The 25,095-nt window shown below is 43.2% G+C and overlaps 1 protein-coding gene across 26 annotated transcripts; it reads right to left on the reverse strand.

Annotated features, from left to right (window-relative positions):
• Nucleotides 1-2,947: 2,947 nt before the first annotated feature.
• LOC125507790 lies at nt 2,948-10,301 on the reverse strand. Of its 26 annotated transcripts, none has more exons than XR_007283017.1 (6): nt 10,015-10,301; nt 9,769-9,888; nt 9,477-9,625; nt 3,653-7,346; nt 3,290-3,392; nt 2,948-3,212 (listed from the first exon to the last, which is right to left on the reverse strand). XR_007283017.1 is itself a non-coding variant. In XM_048672287.1 (4 exons), exons 1-4 carry the CDS (start codon nt 10,182-10,184, stop codon nt 7,256-7,258), a joined length of 513 nt encoding a protein of 170 aa, XP_048528244.1. In that variant the 5' UTR covers nt 10,185-10,288; the 3' UTR covers nt 2,948-7,255. The 26 variants fall into 26 exon arrangements, 2 of the variants coding, with proteins under 2 accessions (XP_048528244.1, XP_048528245.1); XR_007283016.1 differs by having other exon boundaries at nt 3,493-7,346; XR_007283021.1 differs by lacking the exon at nt 3,290-3,392 and having other exon boundaries at nt 2,948-3,248; nt 3,653-3,723; nt 4,412-7,346; nt 10,015-10,300.
• Nucleotides 10,302-25,095: the final 14,794 nt, after the last annotated feature.

A 25,095-nucleotide genomic window follows, 5' to 3' on the forward strand; every position in this document is an offset into this window, starting at 1 on the left:
CACCGCTGAGTGTAAGCAGACAGATCATCCCCGTAGACAGCAAGAGCATCTGAATAAGCGGATACCTGCTGATCATAAGTATCAATTGCAGCATCATCGAGTGCCTTGGCTGCATCTCGATCAGCCTGAGAAGCATCAGCGGCAAGAACCGGCGGCACCGGCGGGGTAGGAGCCACGGGAGCAATAGGGCATGGCGGACAGGGGACCTCGCCAGAGAGAATGCCCCACAGAAGAAGACCGCGCATATGGATACGCATGAACCCGCAAACTCAGCATAGTTGGTGCGATCGAAGATCACCGAGCACCGAGGGACCGCGACATAGCCCGAAGAGGACATGAGGAAGTCACTCTATTTTTTGGAGTCAACGGACAAAGAGGACCCGATCTGGATCGGGCACTGCCTCACTCGAGGCAGGCGCTCAAGCGGGATCATCCCATGTGAGCAGAGGCAAGGAGAAGCCGGGCCGCCAGCTGCCAGAAGCTGGGATGGCGGAGGTCTGGCAGGCCGAGAACGACGGCGGTGGCCAGACGGCTAGGGGCGGCGGCGGCCAAACAGCCAGGGGCGGCGACGGCCAGACAGCCAGGGGCGGCAACGGCCAGACGAGCCCGGGGCGGCGGCGGCTAGACGAGCCTGGCGGAAGCGGAAGGCAGGCGATGCAGGGGCCGGACGGACCGGGGACAAGAGCTGGCGGCAGCCGGACTGCAGAGGACGGCGGCGGCCCGCTGTAGAGAACGGCGGCGACAGGTTGCAGAGAGGAGACGGCGGCTGGGTGGCTAGAAGCAGCGGAAACGGGGAAATTATGGACAGGGAGCACGGAGTTGCATCGTGCGGGAAAGAGAGACTAACCTAGCATCTGATACCATGTCGGATAATGAGCAACTAGTATTGACAGAGCGTCAAAGGCCAATACATATACATGTGTGGTAAAGTGCAGGAAACCCCTTATACAATGGGGGATATACAGAAAAGGGGACTATACACATCTAACAACATATTTGAAGAGATGAGATATTTACATTGCATCCAGTCTTCTCCCTCTACTATAGCCATCAAGCTTTACTTCATATAATTTTACATGAAGCATATAATTGCCATCCAGCTTTACTTCATGTAATCTGCATGTTGCTCAGTGAAAGAATACAAGTGTTTTGATTACATTGGCGGTGGCACCTGTTGAAACCCAGCGAACATCGCCGCCACCCCGCTGTCGATTCACATCCAAGCGGCTGGCCTCCTTGCGGTGGTGGTCTTCACCCTCTTTCATCACCATGAAGCAGATCGTCATTGTGCCGCTGTCCGGCACTGGCGAGAAGGGGTGGCTCGCGTCGAGATGACCAAAGTGAGTGCCCACTATATGCATCTCCTCGGCTTTGTGTTCATCAAGATTGGCTTCTTACATGGCTATCCAAGTTGGGTGGCCTGCTGGCCAGGCTCGTTGGGATGGTGACTGGCAAGATGGAGAGGAATACATAGGTGTCCTTCACCCTTGACAATGACACTGACTGCATCAATGAGAGCGTTACGGATGTATCTTAGGGGTACAATTTTATACTTTTGTGCTCTCAGTGCCACTGCTAGATGTTGGCTTGGCTGTGGGATTTGGCAAACCCTATTCGGCGCCTAACGCCCGTTATAGGCGTTTTCCAAAACGGGCGCATACCCCTCATCCTCGCTAGGCCGGCCCATCTATCCTTCTCTCCTATCCTACATTTCAAAACGCAAAAAATGTGAGGCTATGGTGTATCGAACCGGCGACATCCTGGTTAGGAGTACTACCAGTCAACCACCACACCAACAAACTTCACGTGCTTAGGTACCTCTCCTCGTTCTTTTCTTCTTTCGAATTTCCCTTTTTCTTTTTTTCTTTTTCTTTTTTCCTTCTTCCTGGTTCAATGAACTTTTTCAAAATTATTTTTTCCAAAATCGATGAACAGTTTTCCAAAATGGATGAACTTTTTTTTTACAAATTTGATTAACTTTTTTCAAATTCGATGAAATTTTTTTCAATTTTGATGAACTTTTTTCAAATTCGATGGACTTTTCTTCAAAATTGATGAAGTTCTCTTCAAATTTGATGATCTTTTTTCAAAAAATTTGAACTTTGTTTAAACTCGGTGAACTTCTTTTTCAAATGCATTGAACTTTTTTCAATTTTTTCCTTAACTGTTTGCAAAATCGATGAACTTTTTTAAAGTTTGTGAACTTTTCCTCAAAAATGATGAACGTTTTCAAATCCATGATGTTCTAAAAATAATTCAAAAATCAAAGCTATATAATAGACGCGGCCCCGCTTGTTCTTATAGAGTTGGCGCTATTAGTAGTAACCAATGTGCAGTTGCTCTAGTGGTTATTAGAGGTCGGCTAATGAACCGACCACCCGAGTTTGAATCCTGGAGAACACACTGTTTTTGCGGTTTTTTGTTATTATAAAGGTTGTTGCGCTCAGCCTTCATGGGCCGGCCCAACAGGGCGCGGCAGTGTGCGCCCCGAAACTGTTCGGGCGCAACAGGCGCCGAACAGGAGCTCTCGTGGGATTTGTCAAATGCCAATCTTAAATAGAAATAAATTAGGCAGAACTTAGTAACGGGAAATCTGCAAGTTCTTAATCATCTCTGGTTTGATAAAGTACTATTTGAGAGAGAGATGTTACTGTAAAATTCTCAAAATTTGCGATAGTGGATTTCGGCTTTGGATTTTCCTCTCGATTTTTCAAATTGATGTGGCTGTAGGAACTTGAGGCTGAATTTATTAATTGGTGTGGATGCGACCTGGATTGTGCATTAATTTTACAAATCCATAGGAAACATTACCCGTGCGTTGCAACGGGGACAAACAAAAATTCAGTCATAATACATAGCCTTGAAGATCATCCATAGTGCTCCTGCAAAAAAAAAGCATCCTTAATGCCCCTGCAAAAAAAAGATCATCCATAACGACAGCATAATCTTCGCTGAAAATATTATATGATGCAGTGTGAGTGCTTTTGACAACCGTGGCATCTAACTGAAACTTTCATTGTTGTAGAAGTAAGAGGAGACAGACCAAAGAGAGAAATATCAAAATAGCAAAAATAATATTAGCTTACACCAAACCTTCCAAAAGTCTACTGAATCTTACAACCCAAGATGCGGGATGACAAAAGAAGATCTGATAGACGACCCATCGATGATCATACAGTGACCGACGAGTGCCGCCGCCCATAAAAGAAGATCTGATAGAGGTAATGGAGGCGGTAAAGATGAAAGGTCTGTAAAGGACACAGTGGAAGATAAGAATGCAGATACTTACGTTGTTGCTCATAAAAAGGGTTCATCTATATCTAAAGATGAAATGTTGGATATTGGCAACAGGCGCCGAACAGGAGCTCTCGTGGGATTTGTCAAATGCCAATCTTAAATAGAAATAAATTAGGCAGAACTTAGTAACGGGAAATCTGCAAGTTCTTAATCATCTCTGGTTTGATAAAGTACTATTTGAGAGAGAGATGTTACTGTAAAATTCTCAAAATTTGCGATAGTGGATTTCGGCTTTGGATTTTCCTCTCGATTTTTCAAATTGATGTGGCTGTAGGAACTTGAGGCTGAATTTATTAATTGGTGTGGATGCGACCTGGATTGTGCATTAATTTTACAAATTCATAGGAAACATTACCCGTGTGTTGCAACGGGGATAAACAAAAATTCAGTCAAAATACATAGCCTTGAAGATCATCCATAGTGCTCCTGCAAGAAAAAAGCATCCTTAATGCCCCTGCAAAAAAAAGATCATCCATAACGATAGCATAATCTTCGCTAAAAATATTATATGATGCAGTGTGAGTGCTTTTGACAACCGTGGCATCTAACTGAAACTTTCATTGTTGTAGAAGTAAGAGGAGACAGACCAAAGAGAGAAATAGCAAAATAGCAAAAATAATATTAGCTTACACCAAACCTTCCAAAAGTCTACTAAATCTTACAACCCAAGATGCGGGATGACAAAAGAAGATCTGATAGACGACCCATCGATGATCATACAGTGACCGACGAGTGCCGCCGCTCATAAAAGAAGATCTGATAGAGGTAATGGAGGCGGTAAAGATGAAAGGTCTGTAAAGGACACAGTGGAAGATAAGAATGCAGATACTTACGTTGTTGCTCATAAAAGGGGTTCACCTATATCTAAAGATGAAATGCTGGATATTGGCAATAGGTAATCACAAGAAATCTAGACATCTGATGTCGTGGAATATGATTATAAATCCAGCACATTCTTTACTTGATTAATATTCAATCATAGGTAAAAGGGGACCCTAGAAATGAAGTTCATGTAATTAAGATGGACCATTTGTAATTAATTTCAGTTAAATACTAGTAGTACTATACATCACACTGTTGTTGATGACCCTTGAAAGCTTACCATTTTTCTCACCTGCAGAATACACACTTATATGTGCCCCATACTCCCACTCTGACACGTTGATGACTTCAGAAAAATGCAAATTCTGGAAAAGGTGAACATAGAAATATGATTCATGTAATCACAAATTTGGACCATCTGTATGAAGATTATTTGGAGCGTAAACTGTATAAATATAAATGATCCTAAAATAACTAAATAGACGAATCATTAGCGAGTTGAGGGCGGAATGGTGCCGATCAGCCGTATAATTGCTAAAAGTTAGAGAGAACATAACTAACTACTAAGAAATCAAGAGAGACAGAGAGTGCGAAGTCAGACTGAATATTTGAATAAAAGAAAACAATAGATTGCATTGCTTCAGAAATTGGTAGCACCACCCAGTTTTATGTAGTATGCAAGCCCACATATGAACTATAAAACTTTGCAATTCGGATACAGGCAAGATGACGGTAGGTACACTTTAATTATATGGTGGAAACATCAGTACAAAAACTTATAATGCTAATTAAGCTAATTATGTATAATGCATGCAGCTCCACGCAGATCTGTTTGTTTTATTATGTACAACCAACTTTCATGACTTAATTATTACAAAAAAGAAAAATCCCTCCTATTTAGAGATAAAATAACTATAATCAAATACCTAATTTTGTAAACAAAAAAAGGATCCTTGAGCTTAGCCTAGATGTGGTGGTAAGAGTCTCTGATGCAATGGATGCATACATAAGAACACAACGACCTGTGGTGATTGGAGAAGTGGAGAGGCGAAGCTAGGACAGAGTTAGTCGGACCTAGGGTGGTGCAGGGGGGGTGTCAGAGCTTCAGAGGTGGTTCTTGATTTATGGTTTCTCTGTATGATAATAAAAAACTGTGATTTTCTCTATATAAATTTCTCTACATTAACTTCACATTTACGCCCAAATTGATGTCATATTACAATTATTATTCTTATAAACATTAAAGAATATCATTTCAAGCTAGTGTATAAGATGCCTAATTTGCAACAGAGCAGATCAGAAGAAACTAAATAGTAACTCATTCTCTTGGTTAGGCGAGTAATCAAATATAGAGGTCGCTGAATGGCAATACAAAAAGAGAACTTGAGTAAATTGTGTAGCTAAAGGAAAATGCCTGAGATGAGTTCGCATATGTAAGATAGACCTGCCTAAATTTAATTCATATTTTATAGCATAATACTTTGAAGAATTAGCAGCCTGGTGTGTGCAATGAAAGGTAGTGCTATTTGCGTACAAAAAATCCAAGGAAGAATTAGCATCCAGGTGTGTGTGCAATGAAAGATAGTGCTATTTGCGTACATAAGTTTAGTACTTCTAAGCATAACTTGTTGACACCACATACCTAACAGTACTCATAGAAGCAAACCCCACCAGTGCCAACCTTCAACTTTCAATATCTTCAGTTCGATAGAAATCTCACTACAACGTCCCTATCGACAATGGAAGCTCAAAGGAATAGGCATCCTCCATGATCAGCCATAACAATAATATCTTCACCTGCTTATCCATTTATGCATCTTTCATTTTTTTTTTCTTCAGAAATTACATAAGGTTAAATTAAACATTGAACAATAACTGTACAAATAATACATAACAATAGATAAGGAAATAGATAAGGCACACTACAATTTTCACATAATTCCAATTAAATATATACAATATTGCCTCAATTTTGATTATGAAACTCAAAGTTGTTTACTATTTGCCTTTTTCAGGCTTCCAAGTCCATAGGCAGCTCCCTGTATTTAAATTGGTATAGTGATATATAGGTGTATAGCAGGGAAAGAAATAGGGTGTCGTGACTGCATTAGTTCATATTAAATTCATAGTGGAATGCAAAATTCGTAAATAATATAATGATGATATGAACATAGAAGGAAAACCATTCCAATAACTGAAGCACAATCATTTTTCTCACACTGGCCTTGATGCATTATGTCGTTGGTTGCAGATTCTACGCGGACATGTCGGCATCCGGTTGTTGTTTGTCTGGCGCATATCTTGCAACATCCTATAGTCGGCACCAGCTTCTCGAGCTTCCTTTGAGACACATCGGCATCCCTTCGTCGAAAATACCTTTGTGTGCAGTATTTGCATGCATCCATTGTCAATAGCAGCTTCCCACTCGAACCTGATGAATATAGAAGGGAAACCATTCCAATAACTGAAACAGAACCATCTAGTGAACCATAATCATTTTCTTTTGCTGTAGTATTTTACATTACAGCACTGCCTAAAGTATTTCATCTCTCTTTTGTTGAAAAACTTGGAAGGATTATTTTCACACTAGTCTTAATTCGTCGATGTTTGCACCATCTATGTGGACATGTCGGCATCCAGTTCTTGTTTGTCTAGCACATGTCTTGCAACATACAATTGCTGCCATATAGTCGGCACAAGCTTCTCAAGGTTCCTGTGGGACACGGAGGCATCCCTTTGTTGACAATAGCTTTGCGCGCAGAACTGGCATGCATCCATTGTTGACAACAGCTTCAAACTCCAACCTGATGGCATCCATCATATCAACGGCACTTACCCTGGTCTGATAATAGAACTCTCCTGCAAAAGTAACAACGAAATAGTCATCCTCATACAAATATGTCAAATTATATCATTGATGTTTCAGTGTTGTTGTCAAAACTGTAATGGTTGTGTCTAACCTTACGTGGCATTAAGAATATCAGGGGCAAGGAACTAACAATCAAGATTGAGAGACTTTGGGATGCCAAAGTTCAGGTCAGGCTCATGTATTACCAAATAACTACCTACCATACAATTTGCAGAGGAAATTAAAACTAATTAAGGATTCCTGTGGCAAACAAATAGCAAGAGCTATTCAATTCTTCTGGTCTAGGTGGCCTGGATTGGATTCGACGCTTCCCCTGTCCACCTCGCCGCAGACCAAAGCGCAGCCCCAAATCTTCTTCCTGTAGCAAGTTTGTTATTATATATGAAGCAATCGTAGTCTCGAGCACTGATTTTTTATACGCAACATTTACTCATTGACAGAAAACGGACCAAAAGACCAGTCCTAATATTTTCAAGCACAACAAATACGAAGATTGGAGAAAAAAAGTTCAGTACAGGATAAAACCTATCGCATAATCTTCCAGTTTTATTTGTTCATGAACTTCAACACGGAGCAAACAGGGAATCAAGTAGAGAAGGTGGGATCAAATGAGAAATTGAAGATGGTGTTCCACTCTCCGTCCTTGTAACAATGCAATCTTGCATTCAATTCGTTCATTCCCCAACAAACAAAATTTCTTGCTGGTGCTTTGCCGCGTGGTTGGAGGCTTGAGCAGGGGATCTTGTGCCCACCATCCAGCTCGGAGAGGAGATCCCGCCGGAGGAGGGAATCCTACCAAATGAGGGGAGCATGGGTCTCCGCGCCTCAATCCAGCCAGAAGGAGCCGCCATTGCCGCTGACGGAGCACGATGTGCTCAGAGATGAGAGGGAGGGGCATCTAGATAAGTCTGAGTTCTATTGTTTTAAATTTATTTTCTAACGGCGCAGCCAACATAGAGTTGGGGTGAACAAAGAGGCACGAAAGAGCCAAGATGACCATGTGGGCAGAGATAAGCTTGATGCTAACTGGAAAATGGTGGAAAGAGGAAGGGGATGGTGATAGTGATTAGACAGTCAAAACCTGCATGCTCAACACTCGTTGCAGTAAGTGGCCCAAAATAGTTCTACGTGGGGGTGCAAGTCGATTTGGAAGGAAGCCGGTTGAATTCAGAAAATGTGAGTTAAGCGAGTCAATGTGCCTAGGTTGAATTGAAAAATGAGAAAGTTGCGTAGTGACGAATCTTGGTAGCATCACTAACTATATTAATCTGCATGTGTTGTTCTCCGGTTGCGATGATGCATAGGTACTTGAGTTAAGAGACATGGAAAAGAACATTATTTTTCCCGTTCGGGCATATTTGCTAATAAACAAAAACACCCCAACACCAAACCAATCCAAACAAACAAAAACCAAGTTCATTTGCATCGGCCAGTTGGAGTTGCCCTTACGTGATCAGCATTCGAGTTGCCCAAAGGGCACTCTCGGACAACATACCTACAGTATGAAACGTAGGTACAGCGGCTACAGGCCACCTGACTCCTAATGAGTTTGAGTTCTACACAGGTTCATCTAGTTAAGACATGCAGGTAAAAATCCCAAAAACAAAGATAGGTTATATAGTTGGTTGCGCATTAACTCGTTTTAAAGTTAAAGAATATAGGTGGGTTAGGTATAAGAGGGGATAATCTGAAATTTTTCTGTGTTCAAGAACAATTGAACGTTTCCTCAAAAAGTAGGGACAGCTAAGTCAACAGAAGCACTAGCGAGCTCTGGAAAGCACCAATATAATTAATTAGAAAATACACAGTATGAATTCTACTGTGCTAAAATAACAAAGTAGAGACCATTTGAAGAGACAAGTTTTTCTACAAGGTAACTTGACCTGATGCTTTAGAGGATAAGTATTTGAGTCCAAAGAACAGATTTACTGGGCGCTGCAGAATTGCATTGGGAAAAATACAATTTTCCCAATTTAAGCATGGGCTTAGAAGTTTGCTAGATGGTACAAATTATTCCATGAAGTTTTAGGGCTTCCATATAATCATAGTTCAGACGACAGGTGAAGCTACATAAGTATGCTATATATATAAACTAGGTGTCATTTTAACAGCCATCTATTGTTAATACCTCATCAATAAAAGGATGTTAATGACAGCAATTCTAAGGTGCTGGTTTTGCCAATGCCGAAATGTATTGGAAAAATTAATACTGCAACTTGAGAGTAAACTGCAGTATGAGCAACCTGATTTTTTTAATGATAAAAGCTATCTATTTATTTTCTCAAGTTGCATAAAACAACAGTCCGACACCATTTGGATAAAAGTGGTCACTGCTCAACTGGCTGATGCAACATTAAACATCAGAGATTGCAGAAACTGCAGCTTACTCGAGAGTAAACCAAGTGCATATTTGAAATGTGTTAGTGTTGGTGCAATGTTAAGTTAGAAAACAAAGGTTGGAATTTCATACACATAAAACACTACCTACCAGGAGGAATTCTTTATCCCTCCAGCCTCAGGTTCTTCTCCTTGGCACCTTGAGCCTTCTGCTATCTTTGGCTTCTTGCATTCCACCTCATCTCCAATAGGAGTGTGTGGTCGTTTCGTGATATCGGGTTTCTTTTCATCATCTAAGAGCTGAACAGGCAGAAACATGGTGGAGATCAGAAGCAGGTATTAGTCAAAGAATGGAGAGACAAATTCGCCCAACATAAAGAATATAGTGCATATTTTAACATATTACATATGGATAGAACGAAGCTTGTTACCACCTTCCCTACCTTTCTATCCGACTCGTCCACATCCACGTCGTCGTCCTCGTCGTCTTCGTCGTCCTCGTCGCCATCCTCGCCCTCGACGATGTAGAATACATCACGAGCACGTTCGAAAGCACTCATTTCCTGAATAAATATAAGGAGAATATATCCTAAGGATTAACTGAGGTATACAGATCCAGCACGGGAGGCCTGAAATCTGGATGGAAGGAAAGACTAGACGACGAAAGACAAGTGAGTGATTGGGCGCACCTCTCAGAACGTCTTACCATCGCGCGGATCTTGTCCAGACCAAAGTGTTGGAACAGGTCGGTCAGGCGAGGAGGAAGAGGCGACGACTGTGGATAGGGTGAATAAATCACACTACAGTAGCCTTTGTCGCCGGTTGTGTTGCCTTCGCAGCGTGATGCCATCCCAGCCATGGTTACCGGAGGGGAACGGCGGCGGCGTGGGGAGATGGCTAGGGTTTCTAGTTGCGAATGGCTCGACGATTGCGGAGACTCGGTTCCTTTTATTTTATTCGGGATGCCAGGCCGTTCGTTTGACGGCGCCCACACCTGTTGTTTATGGGCCAGCCCAGTGAGCTTCTGCAGGTCCCGATCTATGGGAAGCTTCCATAAGCTTCTCGGCCCGGTTTTGTGAAGCTTCCGGCTCTTTTACCCGTTTTTTTCTTTTCTGTCTCTTTTTTTTTTCGCTTTTTACTCTTTTTCCTTTTCTTTTTTAAAGAAGATACCTCGCACCCCTGCCAGTAGAAGCAATGCATCACCCCCAATGATTCTTTCCAAAAAACAAAACGTTTGGAGCCAGCAGTCCGGCCGGACTTTCCGCTGGCCCGCACGCCACGCTGGCGCACGCACACATGTAAACAATCGTCTCGCGCGAGCCAAGTGTACATGGGTGGGCCCGCGCGCGAAACTGCCCTTCTCCTTTCCTCTTTCTTCAACCCCCAGCCGACGCGGCTCTGCTCCTTCACAGACCGCAGCCTCCCTCCATGCCTCTCGCAACTTGTGCAAGCTCTGTCACCGGCGGCGAAGTGCTACCACCGGCCAGCGAGATGTTGCAACTCTACTCTACCGGCCGACGAGGAGCACAGAAAAGCTACAACCCCCCGCTGATGTGCTGGAACCGTATGCAAAAAAATTGCAACCCCACGTCAACGGCAGCAAAGGAGAAGCAAACTAAGTGAGGCAACTGGCGAAAGAACTTTGCTGGAAACGGCCAAGTTTTTTGTTGCAACCGTCGCCATTTTTTGCTACTACCGGCGCTGGATTTGCTACATCCATCGCGGCGGAGCTACGACCTACTATGGCGGTGCCTTTTTTGTTGCAACCGTTGTTGGATTTTGGTACTACCGGTGATGGATTTTGCTACATACATTATGCCGGAGCTGCGACCCGCATGTAAGCAGTCACGTCAGCACTGTCTGGTCCCACATGTAAGCAGCCACTTCACCATGAAATCTTTGGAGACAAACATTTCATAGTCAAAACATGAGGTCTTCAAAACATGAGGTCTTTGGAGACAAACAGATGAAATGAACCTATTGATATGCAGCGGAAGATAGACTACACTAGACAAGTCATAGTCAAGTAAGCAATACAGTGAAAGTACGAAGACTATCAGCAGCTAGGTAGTATGGATCAGAATGGAAGACAGTATGAAGCCAAACAGGTTAAAGTCTTCACACCGTGAAGTTAATCAGATCAGACAAGCAAGCAATGACTTCACGAAGACAAACTGAAAAGTAAAGGAAGTTGGGGATAGAACCAGTTGCTTGGTGAAGACAGGGATTTGGTATACCATAGTTTCAGTTGATGTGACAATTGTACGTCTGGTTAGGGAGGCTGAGATTGAACTCAGAAGACCGCGTCTTCACCTTATTCCCCTTGAGCTAAGGACAACCAATCCTCGCCCAATCACTCTGGTAAGTCTTCAAGGTAGACTTCCAAACCTTCACAGACTTCGTTCACCGGCGATCCACAATGGCTCTTGGATGCTCAAAACGCGACGCCTAACCGGCTAGAGGATTCACAATCCTCAAGTGTAACAAGTCTTCAGGTCACGCGAAGAGAAAGACTTCAGTGACGCCTAACACTCTTTGGCTCTGGGTGTTTTGGGCTTTGTCCTCGCAAGGATCTCTCTCTCAAAGGCTTCAGAGATGGGTTGCTCTCAAACGACAAAAGCCGTGCACTAACTCTGAGCAGCCACCAATTTATGGTGGGGGTGGGCTATTTATAGCCTGGAGGCAACCCGACATGATATGTCCAAAATGACCCTGGGTCACTAAGGAACCGACACGTGTCCAACGGTCGGATTTCAAACACACGCGACAACTTGGCTTGGGCTACAAGCAAAGCTGACTCATCCAGCTCTGGATAAGATTTGCTCTCATTATCTTTGCTTGAAGACATAGGATTTTGGTTGAGCATCACATCAGTCACTCTAACTTTGTTCACTTGGGCCCCACTTAACAGTACGGTGGTTCCTATGACTCAATAAAGAAGAAAAGGAAATTATAAAACAACTATGTCTTTGCACTCCATAGTCTTCAAGTGAATGTCTTCACATGTCATTATCTTCATCGTGAATGTCTTCACGAACCACCATTGTCTTCAATGTCTTCACACATTTTTAGGGGTCATCTCTGGTAGGTAAACCGAATCAATAAGGGACTACTACCTGTGTTATCCTGCAATTCTCACAAACACATTAGTCCTTCAACCAAGTTTGTCGTCAATACTCCAAAACCAACTAGGGGTGGCACTAGATGCACTTACAATCTCCCCCTTTTTGGTGATTGATGACAAACTGGTTGAAGTTCTCAACGGGGATAAAAGTATGTGAAAGTTTGCGATCATAGGCATTGTCTTCATAAGTTGAAGAGGCTCCCCCCGAAGATGTGCATATGAGTAGTTTGCTTTTGAATGCAAATGCACATGGCAGGTTTACTTTGTGGAGATCCTCTTCAACACATGAAGACAATTCATCATGCATACATAAGAATAGTGAAGATAATGAAATGCATAATGAGGGGCGTCTGCAAAATGACTTCATGCGAAATTTATCATCACATCACAAAGTAGTAGACGACCATCAAGTTTAAGTGGTACAACTCAAGAGCCAAATAGTTTCAAAATGAGAGTTGTAAGACCTTAGCAAAAATTTAGGCAACCACCCATATGGACCCACTTGAAGACTATCAACCTCATATGCTTCTCCCCCTTTTGTCAGTAAGGACCAAAAAGGTTTGAAGACATAGAGGATCTACTCGTTCCTAGTTGGAGAAGATGTTGGAGCAGCAGGGTCGATGTTGGAGTTGGGTGTAGATGGGCCTGCCGCAGAGTTGTGGTGTAGTGAAGCCATTGCGGGTGAAGTGGCGTCGTCTTCTTCATCGACGACTCTCGCAACAACAGTTGTAGCCGAAGATGAAAAATCAGAATCTTCAATAGAAGGTGTTGGACGCCAACTTGTAGATCATGGTGGCCTGGAGTCAAACTTGAATTTCTCTGTGAAGCCATCTTCGCGAAGATCATCTTCAGAGCAGAGTAGTGTGAGGCTCTTCCAGGACCTCCAACAGGCTTCATGCGCAAAGAATGAGTTCTTTGTGGCTAAGTTGCGAATGCGATTAACGTCAACGAGAAGACTCTGCATTTGGCGCTTTAGCTAGTCATGATGCCTATCCTTTTTCTGATGTAGGGATACCAGAAGCTCACGGTCGTTGAGGACACGGGGACGCTTCTGAGGCCTTTGAGCAATTGTACTAGCTGTGACTTCAGTGTTGGCACGATGCAACAGATGCAAGTTGCCAGCCAAAGGATAAGCAGGAGTAGCAGAATTTGGCACATGAATCCCTTCGATTGGCTGAGTGAAGCTTTGATGTTCTGCATTTTGCAAGTGAAGTGGCTTCTTAGTAGGCTCGGGGTAGATGGCTTCATGAGACATGTCAACATTAGGCAAGAATACAACGTGGTTGCGAGTTGAAGGTTGAGAGTTGACTGTGAAATGAAGCTTGATCAGGCACATAACCCAGGGAGCATAGAATTTCAGACCAAAGAGATCAATGCCAGAAGCTGCAAGCTGTCGGATGAAGAAATCTTGCATATTGAATCTGATGCCATTAATGATGTAGAAGACCAATGTCTTCATGGTGCCTTCGAGTTTGGCTTCAGAAGAGTTGCCTTTGATAAGCCACATAGTACGCCCCAGAATGTGATAAACGGTGCGGGGCAAGTACTCAAGGTCCTTTTACAAAGGACTCCTTGGGGTATTCGGCGTCATGGGGCAAAGGCTTCATCATGCTTAACATCTGGCTCGTGTTTGGCTCTGGCTTCTGGAATATGCTCTGCAGTTCATTCTGATGAAGCTGACAACCTGGTTCAAACAACTCACCAGGAGTGGGCAGGGAAGTGATCTCAATGATGTCCTGAGCTTTGGCTTCATAATGAATGTCACCTGTCATCCACTCAAGGATCCAAGTCTTCGGATCCCGGTTGTAGCCTCGAATGTGCAATGTGGCATAAAACTGCAGCAAAAGCTCTTCGTTCTAGTGCTCTTTGTCAGTTACAAATGGAAGCAACCCAACGTCTCTGAAGTAGTCCAGAGCCTCCTCAAGGCATGGCAGCCCAGCAATAGCATCACAATCCAGACGCTTATGAGGAAAAATCCGGTCTTGGTTGTATAAGATGCATGAGTAGTAGCTTCGTTGCTGATGGCTCCAAAATCTGTCAGAGGAGATCTTGGGCTTCTTGTAGGGGTTGTTGGCGTTTTCAAAGAATGTGTTGTGCTCTCTAAAGCTGAGCACACTGAATGAGCCTTGAGTTGTTGCAGCACTAGGAAGCCTTGGCAATCTTGGCTTTGGCTTCTGAACTTGAGGCCTTTCCTCCACATGATAATCATACTGAGGGCCTAGAGCAGTGGGTGGTACCAGAATGGGCCATTTGACAGTCACCAACTCACCATGATTGTAAGCACATTCCATAGTGTGTGGCACTGGTGGAGGAACGATTGGCTGCACAATGTCTTCAGTTGTAGCATTGACTTCGAGCTCCACATTGTCTTCAGCCATGACAGTGTCATTGTCTTTAGTGGTGTTGGTGGTGAAGGAAATATGCCCTAGAGGCAATAATAAAGTTGTTATTTATATTTCCTTATATCATGATAAATGTTTATTATTCATGCTAGAATTGTATTAACCGGAAACTTAGTACATGTGTGAATACATAGACAAACAGAGTGTCACTAGTATGCCTCTACTTAACTAGCTCGTTAATCAAAGATGGTTAAGTTTCCTAGCCATAGACATGAGTTGTCATTTGATTGACGGGATCACATCATTAGAGAATGATGTGATTGACAAGACCCATCCGTTAGCACAGCACGATGATCGTTTAGTTTGTTGCTATTGCTTTCTTCATGACTTATACATGTTCCTATAACTATGAGATTATGCAACTCCCGAATACCGGAGGAACACTTAGTGTGCTATCAAACTTCACAACGTAACTGGGTGATCATAAAGATGCTCTACAGGTGTCTCTGATGGTGTTTCTTGAGTTGGCATAGATCGAGATTAGGATTTGTCACTCAGTGTATCGGAGAGGTATCTCTGGGCCCTCTCGGTAATGCACATCACTATAAGCCTTGCAAGCAATATGACTAATGAGTTAGTTACGGGATGATGCATTACGGAATGAGAAAAGAGACTTGTCAGTAACGAGATTGAACTAGGTATGAGGATACCGACGATCGAATCTCAGGAAAGTAACATACCTATGACAAAGGGAACAACGTATGTTGTTATGCAGTTTGACCGATAAAGATCTTTGTAGAATATGTAGGAACCAATATGAGAATCCAAGCTCCGCTATTGGTTATTGACCGGAGATGTGTCTCGGTCATGTCTACATAGTTCTCAAACCCGTAGGATCCGCACGCTTAACATTCGATGACGATCGGTATTATGAGTTTATGTGTTTTGATGTATCGAGGGTTGTTCGGAGTCCCAAATGTGATCACGGAGTCTCTAAATGGTCAAGACATAAAGACCGATATATTGGAAGGCTATGTTTGGACACCGGAATGGTTCCGGATGGTTCGGTCATTTTCTGGAGTACCGGGAGGTTACCGGAACCCCCGGGGGAGTCAATGGGCCTTATTGGGCCTTAGTGGAAGAGAGGAGGAGGCGGCAAGGTGGAGGGTGCACCCCCCAGCCCAATCCGAATTGGGGTGCCCCCCTTTCCTTCTCTCCCTCTCCCTCTTCCTTCTTCTCCTACTCCAACTAGGAAGGGGGAAACCTACTCCTACTGGGAGTAGGACTCCCCCCCTTGGGCGCGCCCTATGAGGGTCAGCCCTCTCCTCCTCCCCTCCTTTATATACGGGGGAGGGGGCACCCCATAGACACATAAGTTGATTTCTTAGCCGTGTGCGGTGTCGGTGTCAAAACCGGCGGATCTCGGGTAGGGGGTCCCGAACTGTGCGTCTAAGGTCGATGGTAACAGGAGACGGGAGACACAATGTTTACCCAGGTTCGGGCCCTCTCTATGGAGGTAATACCCTACTTCCTACTTGATTGATCTTGATGAATATGAGTATTAGAAGAGTTGATCTACCACGAGATCGTAATGACTAAAACCCTAGAAGTCTAGCATGTTTGACTATGGCTATCTGTCTTCGGCTCTACAGACCTAACCCTCTGGTTTATATAGAAACCGGGGGGATCTAGGGTTACATAAGGTCGGCTTACAGAGAAAAGAATCTTCATATTCAATTGCCGAGCTTGCCTTCCACGCCAAGGAGAGTCCCATCCGGATACGGGTGGAGTCTTCAATCTTCGCATCTTCACAGCCCATCAGTCCGGCCCATGGTTAATAGGCCGGACGCCCGAGGACCCCTTAGTCCAGGACTCCCTGAGTAGCCCCTGAACCAGACTTCAATGACGAGGTGTCCGGCGCGTAGATTGTATTCGGCATTGCAAGGCGGGTTCCTCCTCCGATGACTTCAAAGTGATGTATCCGGCCTTCCATTTAATATCGTACCCCTCGGCTTCTGTGTATCAACAACTTCAGCTTCCACGTGTCAAGTGAATGCGAGAGGTCAGTGCATTTTTTACACATAACACCCCGGCTATGCGAGAAAGAATGTTTATAAAGAGATTGGATCTCAGATCCATTCAGCACCACGCGAAAAAAATCCTCAAAGATTGCTAGGAAAGACCACTCCAACATGGCTAATGCTCCCAGCTCCTCCTCCCGTCCCTGCGGCCCAGAAAAAGGCGAGTGGGAGAGGTGCTCCGTTCCCCATAGTCAGCTGGAGAAGCTGCAAACGCAAGGATTTCTTCCGCCCGCGGATCTGGTCCCTATTCGAGCGGGGTTGACCTCCTTCAACAGCGAGGCTCAAACGGAGAACTTCCCCAATCCATCTGAGGGGGGACGAGTGTGCTTTGTTCCCTACCTGCTAAGAGGTGTCGGGTTCCCAATTCATCCGTTCCTCAGAGGGCTTCTGGAGTACTATGGCCTCCAACTGCACAACTTCACGCTGGCCTCCATTCTGCACATCGCGGGTTACGTTACTCTCTGCGAGCTATTCCTGGATTGTGAGGCCCACTTTGAACTAGGGAGAAGGCTATTCTGCCTCGTCCCGCGTAATCACGAGGGATCAATATTTGAAGTGGGCGGAGCTGAAATATGGTGCATCGCCGAGACCGGATACCTATCCGGCACACCAAAGAAGGCATCCGAAGAGTGGCCTTCCGAATGGTTCTATATTGAGGACGTCGCACTTCTAGACCCAGTTCGGAGGGACCTCCCCAAGTCCACAAGCATTCCTTTGAAGAAACACCACAACTAGCGCCCTCGGAGCCTCGAGGAGGAAGATAGTGCGGAAGTTCATCAACTCTTGAGCAAGATAAGGACGCTCGCTCAGTCCGGATTATCGATAGTCGAAGTAATGGCGACCTCCATAGTATGGGGGGTTCAGCCACTCCAATATAGAGGGCTTCCAATGTGGCACTACAATGGGGAGGACAACGCCTCTAGCTGCGACACCAAGGGTCTGGACACCCCCGCCGCTTTGGCCAAAATATTGTCCGAATTGTTCAAAGGGGAGGAAGAGGAGTTCTTGCACATCAAGCGCAGAGATGGATATTCCATGTATAGTCCTCCTAGCTGGGTAAGCCCCAACTCCTTTGCTCTACTCATTCCACCCCCTGAACTACTTTCAATGAATATTAACCCGTCCTTTTATAATAGCACTGGCGAAAGATTTCCGAAGGGCTTCACAGCCCCGCCCCACAGCCCGAGGGCCACATTATTCCAAGAGGATCCGGATATATTCGTGGTGCTCGAGGGTGGGGTGTTTTACCAGGCGAGCTATGACGACATAGAAGTGGGCATCATCGCCGACTATCCCGGTCTTCTCCCCACTTCACATGTAAGTATTCAGGAGACACCTTATCCCCAAAAGTTCTCTCATTCTACCTCGCCCACGCACCCTCCTATGCTCAAAAGGGGAGGCATTCGGCGCACCATGCTGCCCCAGGGGTATCCCTAAAGAGAGCGGTCCCTACGCTGGGCAAGCCTTCGAAGAGCGGAAGGCAAACAAAGATACGGCCGAGCCTTCATCTAAGAGGTATGGATTCACAAATATGTTCTTTAACAATCGCATCCAACTGTGACTTTTATGTTCGCCACGCATCAGGAAAAGGGTTTGCCGGACGGGGATCCGGCCAGTCGTACTCCCAACACCTGGGATTCGGTCCCAGCCGAGGAGACGGGGGTCGATATGGGGGCGACGCCGGACTGTCCTTCGGCTGAGGGCTCGGAAGATACGTCCACCACCAACTCGGAAGTGGAGAGCGCCATGAATCATCGGCGCCGGAGGGCCGTTTTATGAGATCCTCGCTTCTCAAAAGAGGCGTTCAGTTCCTTCAGCTCGGCTGATGCATACATCCGGGCTGCTCGAGATGGTCTTAACAGGGCCACGGAGCAGTATTTAAAAGATGAACATGTAAATTTAATTCGTCTGAATATGCTAACCATATGCCAGTAGCCCCCGAGACTTGAAGCAGTTGGTACAAGTGATTTAAGGATCGTTGTATAACCAGGTTCTTACGGAGAAGAACGACCTGCTAGCCCAAGAGCTGGAAAAATGTCGGACACAGCTAACTGCTGCTACCGCCGAACTGGAAGAGTCCAAGAAGGCGTTTCATATGTCTCCAACGTATCTATATTTTTTGATTGCTCCATGCTATATTATCTACTGTTTTGGACCATATTGGGCTTTATTTTCCACTTTTATATTACTTTTGGGACTAACCTATTAACCGGAGGCCCAGCCCAGAATTGCTGTTTTTTTTGCCTATTTCAGTGTTTTGAAGAAACGGAATATCAAACGGAGTCCAAACGGAATGAAACCTTCGGGAACGTGATTTTCTTACTGAATATGATCCAGGAGACTTGGACCCCACGTCAAGAAAGAAGGGAGGCGGCCACGAGGGTGGGGGAGCGCCCACCCCCCTAGGGTGCGCCCCCTGCCTCGTGGCCCCCCTGAAGCTCCACCAACGTACTCCTTCCTCCTATATATACCTACGTACCCCCAAACGATCAGATACGGAGCCAAAAACCTAATTCCACCGTCGCAACCTTCTGTACCCACGAGATCCCATCCTGGGTCCTATTCCGGAGCTCCGCCGGAAGGGGAATCCACCACGGAGGGCTTCTACATCATCACCATAGCCTCTCCGATGAAGTGTGAGTAGTTTACCTCAGACCTTCGGGTCCATAGTTAGTAGCTAGATGGCTTCTTCTCTCTTTTTGGATCTCAATACAATGTTCTCCCCCTCTCTCGTGGAGATCTATTTGATGTAATCTTCTTTTTGCGGTGTGTTTGTTGAGACCGATGAATTGTGGGTTTATGATCAAGATTATCTATGAACAATATTTGAATCTTCTCTGAATTCTTTTATGTATGATTGGTTATCTTTGCAAGTCTCTTCGAATTATCAGATTGGTTTGGCCTACTAGATTGGTTTTTCTTGCAATGGGAGAAGTGCTTAGCTTTGGGTTCAATCTTGCGGTGTCCTTTCCCAGTGACAGTAGGGGCAGCAAGGCACGTATTGTATTGTTGCCATCGAGGATAACAATATGGGGTTTTTATCATATTGCATGAATTTATCCCTCTACATCATGTCATCTTGCTTAAGGCGTTACTCTGTTTTCATTAACTTAATACTCTAGATGCATGCTGGATAGCGGTCGATGAGTGGAGTAATAGTAGTAGATGCAGGCAGGAGTCGGTCTACTTGTCTCGGACATGATGCCTATATACATTATCATACCTAGATACTCTCATAACTATGCTCAATTCTGTCAATTGCTCAACAGTAATTTGTTCACCCACCATAAAATATTTATGTTCATGAGAGAAGCCACTAGTGAAACCTATGGCCCCCGGGTCTATTCTCATCATATTAATCTCCCATCACTTTATTATTGCTTTGCTTTTTTACTTTGCTTTTTATTTTACCTTGCATCTTTATACCAAAAAAACCAAAAATATTATCTATCATATCTATCAGATCTCACTCTCGTAAGTGACCGTGAAGGGATTGGCAACCCCTATTCGCGTTGGTTGCGAGGAGTTATTTTCTTTGTGTAGGTACGAGGGACTCACGCGTAGCCTCCTACTGGATTGATACCTTGGTTCTAAAAAACTGAGGGAAATACTTACGCTACTTTGCTGCATCATCCTTTCCTCTTCGGGGAAATCCAACGCAGTTCTCAAGAGGTAGCAAGAAGAATTTCTGGCGCTGTTGTCGGGGAGTCTACGCAAAAGTCAACATACCAAGTACCCATCACAATCCCTTATCTCTCGCATTACATTATTTGCCATTTGCCTCTCATTTTCCTCTCCCCCACTTCATCCTTGCCGTTTTATTTGCCCTCTCTTTTTCCGTTTGCCTTTTTCTCGCTTGCTTTTTGTTTGCTCGTGTGTTGGATTGCTTGCTTGCAAAGATGGCTCATGATAATACCAAATTGTGTGACTTTACCAATACCAACAATAATGATTTCCTTAGCACTCCGATTTCTCCTCTTACCAATACTGAATCTTGTGAAATCAATACTGCTTTGTTGAATCTTGTTATGAAAGATCAATTCGCCGACCTTCCTAGTGAAGATGCCGCTACTCATCTAAATAGCTTCGTTGATTTATGTGATATGCAAAAGAAGAAAGATGTTGATAATGATATTGTTAAATTGAAGCTTTTTCCTTTTTTGCTTAGAGATCGTGCTAAAGCTTGGTTTTTGTCTTTGCCTAAAAATAGCATTGATTCTTGGAACAAGTGCAAAGATGCTTTTATCTCTAAGTATTTTCCTCCCGCTAAGATCATCTATCTTCGAAACGATATTATGAATTTTAAGCAACTTGATCATGAACATGTTGCACAAGCTTGGGAGAGAATGAAATTAATGATACGTAATTGCCCTACTCATGGTTTGAATTTGTGGATGATTATACAAAAAAATTATGCCGGATTGAATTTTGCTTCTAGAAATCTTTTAGATTCGGCCGCGGGAGGCACTTTTATGGAAATCACTTTAGGAGATGCTACTAAACTCCTAGATAATATTATGGTTAATTATTCTCAATGGCACACTGAAAGATCTACTAATAAAAAGTGCATGCGATAGAAGAAATCAATGTTTTGAGTGGAAAGATGGATGAACTTATGAAATTATTTGCTACTAAGAGTGTTTCTTCTGATCCTAATGATATGCCTTTGTCTACTTTGATTGAGAATAATAATGAATCTATGGATGTGAATTTTGTTGGTAGGAATAATTTTGGTAACAACGCGTATAGAGGGAATTTTAATCCTAGGCCCTATCCTAGTAATCCTTCTAATAACTATGGAAATTCCTACAACAACTCTTATGGAAATTTTAATAAGATGCCCTCTGAATTTGAGACTAGTGTTAAAGATTTTATGAATTCGCAAAAGAATTTCAATGCTTTGCTTGAAGAGAAATTGCTTAAAGTTGATGAATTGGCTAGGAACGTTGATAGAATTTCTCTTGATGTTGAGTCTTTAAAGCTTAGATCTATTCCTCCTAAGCATGATATCAATGAGTCTCTCAAAGCCATGAGAATTTCCATTGATGAGTGCAAGGAAAGAACCGCTAGGATGCGTGCTACGAAAGATGCCTTTATTAAAGCATGTTCTTCCAATTCCTATGAAAATAAAGATGAAGATCTAAAAGTTATTGATGTGTCCCCTATTAAATCTTTGTTTTGCACTATGAATCTTGATAATGATGGGACTGAATATGATCCACCTTTACCTAGAAGGCGTTCCAAAAATTCAGAGTTTTTAGATCTTGATGATGAAATTGATAAAAGTGGGATTGAAAAGATTAAAACCCTAGATGTTGCTAAACCCACTATATTGGATTTCAAGGAATTTAATTATGAAAGTTGCTCTTTAATTGATTGTATTTCCTTGTTGCAATCCGTGCTAAATTCTCCTCATGCTTATAGTCAAAATAAAGCCTTTACCAAACATATCATTGATGCCTTGATGCAATCTTATGAAGAAAAACTTGAGTTGGAAGTTTCTATCCCTAGAAAGCTTTATGATGAGTGGTAACCAACTATTAAAATTAAGATTAAGGATCACGAAATCTATGCTTTATGTGATTTGGGTGCTAGTATTTCCACTATTCCCAAAACTTTGTGCGATTTGCTAGATTTTCGCGATTTTCATGATTGCTCTCTAAACTTGCACCTTGCAGATTCCACTATTAAAAAACCTATGGGAAGAATTAATGATGTTCTTATTATTGCAAATAGGAATTATGTGCCCATAGGTTTTATCGTTCTTGATATAGATTGCAATCCTTTATGTCCTATTATTCTTGGTAGACCTTTCCTTAGAACGATTGGTGCAATTATTGATATAAAGGAAGGGAATATTAGATTCCAATTTCCATTAAAGAAAGGCATGGAACACTTCCCTAGAAATAAAATAAAATTACCATATGAATCTATTATGACAGCCACTTATGGATTGCCTACCAAAGATGGCAATACCTAGATCTATCCTTGCTTTTATGCCTAGCTAAGGGCGTTAAACGATAGCGCTTGTTGGGAGGAAACCCAATTTTATTTTTGTTTTTTGCTTTTTGCTTCTGTTTGGGAATAAATAATTCATCTACCTTCTGTTTAGATGTGATTTTATGTTTTAATTAGTGTTTGTGCCAAGTTAAACCTATAGGATCTTCTTGGATGATGGTTATTTGATCTTGCTGTAATTTCCAGAAACTTTCTGTTCACAAAAACAATTGTTAAAAATCACCAGAACTTGATAAAATAGTGATTCCAATTGCTTCTGATCAATAAACAAATTTCCTAGCTCGTCCTATTTTGGCTGATTTTTTGGAGATCCAGAAGTTTTGCAATAAGTATATGAGTTCTTTATGACTAATGTTGAGTCCATGGATTATATGCACTTTTCCTTCCTTCCACCATTGCTAGCCTTTCTAATACCGCACACTTTTCGCCGGTATCATACACCCACCATATACCTTCCTCAAAACAGCCACCATACCTACCTGTCATGGCATTTCCATAGCCATTCCGAGATATATTGCCATGCAACTTTCCACCATTCCATTTATTATGACACGCTCCACCATTGTCATATTGCTAGCATGATCATGTAGTTGACATCATATTTGTGGCAAAGCCACCGTTCATAATTCTTTCATACATGTCACTCTTGATTCATTGCATATCCCGGTACACCGCCGGAGGCATTCATATAGAGTCATATTTTGTTCTAAGTATCGAGTTGTAATTGTTGAGTTGTAAGAAAAATAAAAGTGTGATGATCATCATTTTTAGAGCATTGTCCCAGTGAGGAAACGATGATGGAGACTATGATTCCCCCACAAGTCGGGATGAGACTCCGGACGAAAAAAAGAGGCCATAAAAAAGAAGAGAAAATGCCCAAATAAAAAAATGAGAGAAAAAGAGAGAAGGGACAATGTTACTATCCTTTTACCACACTTGTGCTTCAAAGTAGCACCATGATCTTCATGATAGAGAGTCTCTCATTTTGTCACTTTCATATACTAGTGGGAATCTTTCATTATAGAACTTGGCTTGTATATTCCAATGATGGGCTTCCTCAAAATGTCCTAGGTCTTCGTGAGCAAGCGAGTTGGATGCACACCCACTTAGTTTCTTTTGTTGAGCTTTCATATACTTATAGCTCTAGTGCATGCGTTGCATGGCAATCCCTACTCACTCACATTGATATTTATTGATGGTCATCTCCATAGCCCGTTGATACGCCTAGTTGATGTGAGACTATCTTCCCCTCTTTTTGTCTTCTCCACAACCACCATTCTATTCCACATATAGTGTTATATCCATGGCTCACGCTCATGTATTGCATGAAGATTGAAAAAGTTTTGAAAATGTCAAAAGTATGAAACAATTGCTTGGCTTGTCATCGGGGTTGTGCATGATTTAAATACTTTGTGTGGTGAAGATAGAGGATAGCCAGACTATATGATTTTCTAGGGATAACTTTCTTTGGCCGTGTTATTTTGAGAAGACATAATTGCTTTGTTAGTATGCTTGAAGTATTATTATTTTTATGTCAATATAAACTTTTGTCTTGAATCTTTCGGATCTGAATATTCATGCCACAATTAAGAAGTGTTACATTGAAATTATGCCAAGTAGCACTCCGCATCAAAAATTCTTTTTTATCATTTACCTACTCGAGGACGAGCAGGAATTAAGCTTGGGGATGCCTGATACGTCTCCAACGTATCTATAATTTTGATTGCTCCATGCTATATTATCTACTATTTTGGACCATATTGGGCTTTATTTTCCACATTTATATTACTTTTGGGACTAACCTATTAATCGGAGGCCCAACCCAGAATTGCTGTTTTTTGCCTATTTCAGTATTTCGAAGAAACGGAATATCAAACGGAGTCCAAACGGAATGAAACCTTCGGGAACGTGATTTTCTCACCGAATATGATCCAGGAGACTTGGACCCCACGTCAAGAAAGAAGGGAGGCGGCCACGAGGGTGGGGGCGCGCCCCCCTGCCTCGTGGGCCCCCCGAAGCTCCACCGACGTACTCATTCCTCCTATATATCCTACGTACCCCAAACGATCATATACGGGGCCAAAAACCTAATTCCACCGCAGCAACCTTCTGTACCCACGAGATCCCATCTTGGGGCCTGTTTCGGAGCTCCGCCGAAAGGGGAATCCACCACAGAGGGCTTCTACATCATCACCATAGCCTCTC

This window comes from Triticum urartu, chromosome 5 (genome assembly GCF_003073215.2).
Source record: "Triticum urartu cultivar G1812 chromosome 5, Tu2.1, whole genome shotgun sequence".
Classification (NCBI taxonomy): Eukaryota; Viridiplantae; Streptophyta; class Magnoliopsida; order Poales; family Poaceae; genus Triticum; species Triticum urartu.

Excerpts from the sequence above, each read along its gene's own strand:
- LOC125507790 (XM_048672287.1), bottom strand. The coding sequence starts at position 10,184 with ATGGCTGGGATGGCATCACGCTGCGAAGGCAACACAACCGGCGACAAA. Across the intron at positions 9,889-10,031 it reads TGGACAAGATCCGCGCGATG|GAAATGAGTGCTTTCGAACG; the intron begins GTAAGACGTTCT and ends ATATTTATTCAG. Across the intron at positions 7,347-9,476 it reads GGGATAAAGAATTCCTCCTG|GAAGAAGATTTGGGGCTGCG; the intron begins GTAGGTAGTGTT and ends AACTTGCTACAG.